General features: G+C 36.7%; 1 protein-coding gene across 2 annotated transcripts; it reads left to right on the top strand.

Moving 5' to 3' along the window:
• The first annotated feature begins 1159 nt into the window (after window positions 1-1159).
• LOC121998309 lies at window positions 1160-3552 on the top strand. Of its 2 annotated transcripts, XM_042553168.1 has the most exons (3): window positions 1160-1346; window positions 1597-2999; window positions 3090-3552. In XM_042553168.1, the coding sequence occupies exons 1-3, from the start codon at window positions 1186-1188 to the stop codon at window positions 3401-3403; spliced, it is 1878 nt and encodes a 625-aa protein (XP_042409102.1). In that variant the 5' UTR covers window positions 1160-1185; the 3' UTR covers window positions 3404-3552. The 2 variants fall into 2 exon arrangements, with proteins under 2 accessions (XP_042409102.1, XP_042409101.1); XM_042553167.1 differs by having other exon boundaries at window positions 1597-3552.
• Window positions 3553-7671: the final 4119 nt, after the last annotated feature.

The following is a 7671-nucleotide window of genomic DNA, read 5'->3' as shown; positions in this document are numbered from 1 at the left end:
CTCATGATATCACAATCACATCCATGATCGCTCATTGCTCCTTACCTTAGGATGTTTTATAAGCTTCTGCAAAGCTCCAACACTCTAATTTCCATATCTTCAATCCATTGAGCACAAATTGACTCAACTTTGTCAAAATCAACCAAACTTTTTGAAATGAATGTGCATATTGCTAAAGCCATGCATACTCGACGTGCACATCAGAAATACAAATTAAATTTAAATGTTTTACTAAATACATCAAAATATTCCGATTGAACTCGACCACTTGAAAATATTGTTTCTCTGGTTGTTCAAAAGTGAACTAATTTTCCTCCACATTTCTCAAATGCATGCCTCACTAATGCAAATTCTGGCATGTGATGCAAGAGTCCCAACATGATAATCTACACCCACTGCCGAAGAGGATTTAGCAATAAGAATATCTTCAAACATATCAAAGATCTTCCTATGGAAGACAATTCATAGAAGATTGCTCAAAAATGTTGTGAGATGGATAGGCACTCCACCATTAATGCAAGAAAATGCAACGCCTCCATAGTGTTGAAGGAATCCATTTGCCATGTGATGCGTCGTTGTGAGATATTAATTTGGAGTCGTGCAACAATATCTATCTGTTGCACATTTGATCCATAGGACTTCCATTGAATACCTCTTTAGCGTTGCCAATTGGACGAGTAGGATGATTTGGACATATAAGACTAATACATTGTTTTTACACACAAATTATGAAGGGAAAATACAAATTAAGAACCTAATCATGAAAATTTTGGGACTTAATTGAGAGTCAATGTTCAGTGCCCCTCTCACATTCCAATTCAGTTCAACTGAAAATAATTAAATAATAATAATAATTAGATGAAAGATTCACTCCTATTAGAAAAGCATAATTAGGGAAGTTCCGCAAATTACACTTCTCTAGATTTGAAGAATCCATTATTACTGCACGTATCGCTCCGGTTCAGCCCTGTTCGATACCTTCATGATTATTCGGCAAAGCAACGGATCCCAAACGGTCGTCAAATCAATAAGCATGTAGAAGAACGGGTGTCGTTTTGACAGGTAACCAAGATTATCATATCAGCCAACTGGGTTCCGCTCCGTTCCATTCCATTTTTGGCGGTGTGTCTAAGATGTTGGCCGTTAGATCTCGAATCTGATCGGACGGTGCAGCGTAGCTCAAAGATGAGCTGGCACATCTACTCCGCCGAGTCGTCAGTCCCTATAAAGGGAGGATGGGTGGTACTCTTCTCGTTCCGTGGCTGCTGCGGGGGGCCGAAAAGGAAAGAAAAAGGAAAACCCAATGCCCCAATACCGAGTCGTCGCCGCTCCGCCCCCAAATCTTGGTGAGTCTTCCCTAATCCAAGCTCGCTTTCATGTTATGCGATCGCGTTTTCTTCTTCGCCGTGGAAATCTGTCTTCGATTCGCGTTTTGATCTTGACGCAATACGCGCAGATCGTTCGTTTTAGGATAGAATCGTCGGCCAATGTGGAACCCTAACCCTAGATTAGTTCCGGAGGGCCAAGATTTGAACTTTTTTGTTTGGCTGGCCGCAGATTTTACTGGGATGTTTTTTTTTTTTTTTGTGGTTGCAGGAGGATGGATCTGAACCTCTATTTGGGTCTGCCTCGTTCTCCGCCTTCTCGAAGTCGCGATCTAGGGTCTGATCTCTCACTCAACTCGTTGCCCTGGTCGTCTCCTACCACCACCGTCGAGGAAAGGGGTTCTTCGATTCCTATGTCTGGCGCTGTGGAACCATCGGAGTCGCATCCTCCGTACTCTCCCTCCCACGAGGAGTACAACCCTGAGTTGCCGGTTGCTCTTCCGGAGGATAGTGATGGCACTCCGGACCCCCCCTACTACCCCTCTTTTGGGCGATATTGGCAGTTTGGACTATCCCCTGAACCTGAAGGAGCTGATGCCTCGTACTCTCCTCCGATTCTCCATTCCTTACCGGCTTCACAGGACACTGAAGAACGCTCAGTTCAGGATGTCAACCCTCAAACTCTTTATGATCCTACATCGCCACCGACATTCCCATATGCTGCCGTGGCTTATTTGCCGCCATATTTTACTGGCTCCACAAGCTCACAAGAACATGAAACAGCTAGCTTTAGCCTTTATCCAGCACTTTCTTCTCCAACTCGTGAATTCCTGCCTGTGGAAGGTGGAACGTCGTCGCAGCCTGAGCTTCTTCGGCCATCAGATTCTTGCTTCAGGAGGTTCCTCGACACTAGTCATCGACGGCCAACCAGAAGATTTCGGTCTACACTTCTGCAGGTCGGAGAGAGATTTAGTTTTGGATCCCCGTCATTACCTAATACTGAGCTGCCAGTTCCTGATGTAGTCATCTCCCAAAGACCTTCGGAATGCAATGGGAAACATAAAGTAAAGACCGAAAACACTCCAGCAGATGCTTCAGAAGAGGAAGGTGAAGACAAAGGAAGAAATGTTGCTAACTTTGAGTGTAATATCTGTTTTGATATGGCTGGAGAACCTGTTGTTACATCATGTGGTCATTTATTTTGCTGGCCATGTTTATATCAGTGGCTGCATGTCCATTCAGAACATAAGGAATGCCCTGTATGCAAGGGAGAGGTAAATGAATCAAATATCACACCTATTTATGGTAGAGGGAGTTCACAATCAAGTGCTGAGAAGAAATGCGCGGAAGATGGAGATTCTACTCTTAAAATACCACCAAGGCCAAGTGGAAATAGATTAGAGAGCTTTAGGCAGCAATTTTGGCCTGTTTCAAGGAGACTGGGTGAGGGAATTGCGGCAACATGGAGACGCTTTCTGGATCAGCATTTGCATACTGGCAGTAGATATGAATCACACGCAGACCCAAATCTCCAAGAATTGTATGAAAATGTGCAACGCAGAGCTTTAATTAGGCTCAGGGCAAGAAGATTGCAAAGGGATATGAATTCCGAAGGTGGATCCATAGCTGGAGACCTTGGACAGCCTGCAAACAATGTGCCTAACTCAAACAGAAGTACGACAGATTCTATTTTTAGAGATGGTGTTGATCTTTGGCACCAATTTATGCATGAACGTGGCACTGATCGCTTAACTTCTATCGCAGCTGACTTTGAGAGAGTAGTTGGAAGGTTGAATCGCAACGATGGAAATGGTGCTTCTACATCGGTTGATCCTCCAACTACTGAAGCTCTCACTAGCAGGCCTCTAGCTGAAGTAGCATTGTCTGCTGATCAGGTCTCTGCTTCTAGCACCATGGCTGTGATTCAAGGTGATGTTGTTACTTCTGAGGCCCCAGCAGAACCTCAAAGTGTGGGATCATCTCCAAACAGGAGGAGGAGAGGTAGAAGCAGCACATCTGGTTCTTATGATGTTGATGGAGGCACACTTCACTCATTTAAGAGAAGAAGATTGAACTAAGTCATCTAGGCTTGTTGTTTAGGCTAGTTCTGCTTTTTCGCCTCTTTGTTGGGTTGTGTGCTTAGATAAATCCAGTGGACTTTTATTCTTAGTTGGTTGTATATTTTTTTAATCTTAATTTGATAATCATGGTATCAGATTGCTATTTTTCCCCATTCATTCAATGCGACACCTCATCAACATTTCTAGTAGACTAGCACGTGTAGATGAGGTTTTGATAGAATCTAACTGTGCATTGTAATGTTTATGGCTACTTATATGTCTTTACTACCTATCTATTGTAGTCTAAGGACAGAGTCATTGGTTCCAATTATTACTTTTATCCTTGAATTGGCAATTTTGGATATGTAACCTATAACGACTTCAGTTTCTCCCAAAATGTAAGATTGTTGGATGATACAGTTCGAAATACTTTGAATAGTTGGCATAAGGTTTTGTTATTGTAGTTAAAGAACTATACAACTATTACTTTTACAATGCCCAGTTGGTGTTAAACTAAACTGCAACTTCCTGCACAATAAGTTCTAAATAGTAAGGTCCATTTACAAGTTACTCATTGCTTTATTCATTCTTTGCATTGTATTGAGGTTTCTGGTCCATTATAGCCTTAGTAAATCAATGGAGACACATTATCAGGAAACCTCAGGTGAAACTTTTTTTGATTTCAAGGTTCACAGTTTTCTGGAAACCATACATTTTACCATGTTTATGCAGAGTTTCATTATCTTTTATGAGAATGCCGGGTTGCAGAATCTGTGATATGGCAAGATGTTGTGAGACCTTACACAAACTCTGTTCTATGTTTCTACAGAAGGTTGAACTTGTAGCTGACTCTATTCTATCTCTATCCATGTTGTATTGTTCGTCAGACAGAAAAGAAGGAAATGGATTAACCAGTGTTCAACTTGTGTTGAAAAAGACTGACTTAAAGGATTCTAATTCGTTTCTTGTTCAAGTTTGAAAGAAATTACTTTCATATCCGTGGGCCGAATCCGTGGGGTCGGCACTAGGGGACTGTTAAAATAGCGGATTTTTTTTTTTTAAAAAAGAAATTACTTTCTGGGATTTTCTGTCTTCATTTTGAGGAACCTCTGCAAGATTGCAATGGTAAATTACTAGTTATTATACTATTGTCATTACTAATAGTTGGGTGTTATCTGATTTATTATTATTATTATTATATTTTGGTGTTATCTGCTTTTTTATTATTATTATTATTATTATTATTATTATTATTATTATATTTTGCTGCATGCTAGTCATTGTAATCTCATATAGATTTAATCTGGATGGACTCCTGTGGTATTAATTTTTGAATCACTTTAGAATTGCAATGGTTCATCCATTAGACTCTTCATTCGAACCAAAGTAGCATGCTACTCTTGCTGAGGTTGACTATCCTTCTAGTCTGAAGAACACAAGCATATGCATTATAAGTGATTTATTATGCAACTTGGTTTATTTGTTTACCTTACTATCTGAAAGCCTGTGATCTCAAAGAACGAGTGAGATTAGTGGTAAGAATGTAACAGCATTATTGCATTTGCTTAGGTTATTTCGAATTCTCATTAAAGATTACTTTGAAGATGGGGTTATTGATGCTGGTGATCAGCAATAGAAAACAACTATGGACGCACAATAAGCATATAAATAAAATCAATACACCAAGATCACGGGCTCCAATGATCTCACTGAACAAATTTGAGATGATCGATTTAGTTCCACATAAATTTTTTATTTACCAGATAGTTAATATGCTCAGGCCTACGGCCTATTAAGGAGAAATTTGCTATCTATTAAAGAGAAATCGATCGTCAGGGTAAATTGGGAAGTGCTCACAACAAGCAGTTCAAAAGTCCAATATCTTTTGATTGTGCACCCCGTTTAGAGGAAAAATTCCTATAAATTCACCATCACTAGGGATTGAACCATGGATGCTTAGGTGACAACCTAGATACGTCGTGTTGTACCATAGCCCTTAGTGCGAAAATCCTTTTATTTGAAAAAAATGATAAATTCATTTAGTCTCATTAATTAATCTTGACATCACTGGTTCGACCCATAAATATTTTTCACAGGTTACCAGGATAAATCAGGAAGCGCTCGTAGCGGACAGTCAAGAAGTCCAACATCTTTTAGTTGTATAGATGACTAAGATATAAAGAAAGACATATTCAAACACACCAAGTTTCAACTTAAGAACTCATGGATAATCCTTTCATTTAGCTCATAAACAATTGATATTTACTTAGATAGTTACTCTAATATATTTTAGAATTAATTTTCAATGTATAAAATATTTTAGAATATTCACACCTATTTCTCTATTCTAAATATATAATTTAGGATAAAAAAATTAATTTATTAAATTTGAATATAGTTTTTAATATACTATATATCAGGTTCCCTATTTCTTCTTTCTCCTCTATAATATAATATTTAGAGAATAAAATTAATTTTTTAAATTTAGATAAATATTGATTATAAATATATAATTTAAGAAATAGATAGAGTAGTTAATGTAAAAATTAAGATAAAATATTTGAATAAGATATCTGATGAATGTTCTTATTATAAGTTTGACCTCCTCTGTATTCATGTTAGTCTGGGATAAATTAACGGAGATGCCAAGGGCGAAATGTGCTAGGGGCGATAGTTGACAGATCACCATTTACGCTGACGACTCCTTCGTTGGAAAAAAAAAATTACAGGGATAAAATCCACCGAATGAGAGAATATATGACATTTGCTAGGATTCCCAAACTGTATTAAAAAAACATAAATAAAATAAAAGAATGGGGGAGAAGAATGTATCAAAACAAATATTTAAAGAGTTTTTTTATTGGAATAAGTTAAAAGGGTATTTCTTTTCCAGTTATGGTTAAAACACCTTGCCATTTATTATGACTCATTTTTATTTTAAAAAATATTTGTATTCAATGTTATTATAACAACTATAAAATTATAACAATTACGATAGTTAACTTCGGTAACATGCACATTTTAATTCTGATAATTAACAAAAATTGACTTTTATTATATAATCTATCTGACACTTCATTTTTTATCATTACTATTATATTACAACAACTACAATTCATAATTAGTAATATAGACATTAACATAACTGATAAAATTATAATAGCTATAAAATCATAAATATTACATAATTATAGCAAATTGTAACTTTTATAACTACGGAGTTCCAATAGTAGTTATGATCCCATATTTTGTACAATAATATCAAAAATAAAAATATGTTTGAACTAAAATAAAATCATGGGGAATAAGGCGTTATGTATAATAATATCAAAAAATAAAAATACGTTTAGAAACTAAAATAGAATGAATAAGGCGTCATTCAGATGGGATCCTAGTCCCATCTATCCTAATCCACTTCTGAATCAAGGATAGTGATAAATGGATTCAATAACTCCTATCTATTTAACAAGTGAGAGTCCATTAAATACCACCTATCAGTATGATGGATCAGGATCCTGATCCACTAAATAAAGAATCCTTGCTCGGCGTCATTTTGATAATTAATAAAAAAAATACTCTTTGTGTTTTTACGCAAGAAAAAATATCAATCAAAAGAAAGTTTTTATTCCTTCTCTCTACCACAACGACAACAGCACACAATTCAAAGGAATTGAACTGTCAAAATTATTATTATTATTTTTTATCCTATCACAGATTAACAATAAAAGATAAAAAATAAATTAAATTATTATTATTATTATTTATCCTATCACAGATTAACAATAAAAGATAAAAAATAAATTTAAAAAAAAACAATAATGTCTGTCACTTCTAACTGAAACTGAATTAAACAAGGGACTAGTCGTCATATATTTTTGCAGTATTTTTTACATAAGATTACACCAAGCCTGCCAGTTATTGAGAACAGACTCTAACTTCAACCTGAAAACGTGGGCAAAGAAATATAGGTTAAGTGGAGTTTTGATTGAGCTTAGGATCGGCCAAATGGAGTTCCCAATTCGGTCAAAGTCACATGGAAGGGATGAAGTGGATGTCAATTGGCAGAGTTATTTAAAGGTTTAGTCGAATTGGTTGAGTTCATCACCAGGATAATGAAAGATTGAACTTCGAAAACAATGGTGATGTTGCTGACTTGCCCAACCAACTTTAACTGACTGGCTCAGTTTTGATTGTTTGGTCCACTATATCGATTGTCTAGCTAGGTCTAGCCTACACTTATTGACTTGCCCTAATCAGACCAACCTGACCAACTTGACCAAGAATCC

This window comes from Zingiber officinale, chromosome 6A (genome assembly GCF_018446385.1).
Source record: "Zingiber officinale cultivar Zhangliang chromosome 6A, Zo_v1.1, whole genome shotgun sequence".
NCBI lineage: Eukaryota > Viridiplantae > Streptophyta > Magnoliopsida > Zingiberales > Zingiberaceae > Zingiber > Zingiber officinale.
Note: the sequence above shows the minus strand (reverse complement) of the source record. Positions and strands in the feature narration are given on the sequence as shown.

What these genes read in the sequence shown, in the direction of transcription:
- LOC121998309 (XM_042553167.1), top strand. Translation starts at nt 1,186, where the DNA reads ATGAGCTGGCACATCTACTCCGCCGAGTCGTCAGTCCCTATAAAGGGA. An exon ending in CGCTCCGCCCCCAAATCTTG is followed by an intron (nt 1,347 to 1,596) that starts GTGAGTCTTCCC and finishes TTGTGGTTGCAG; the next exon opens with GAGGATGGATCTGAACCTCT.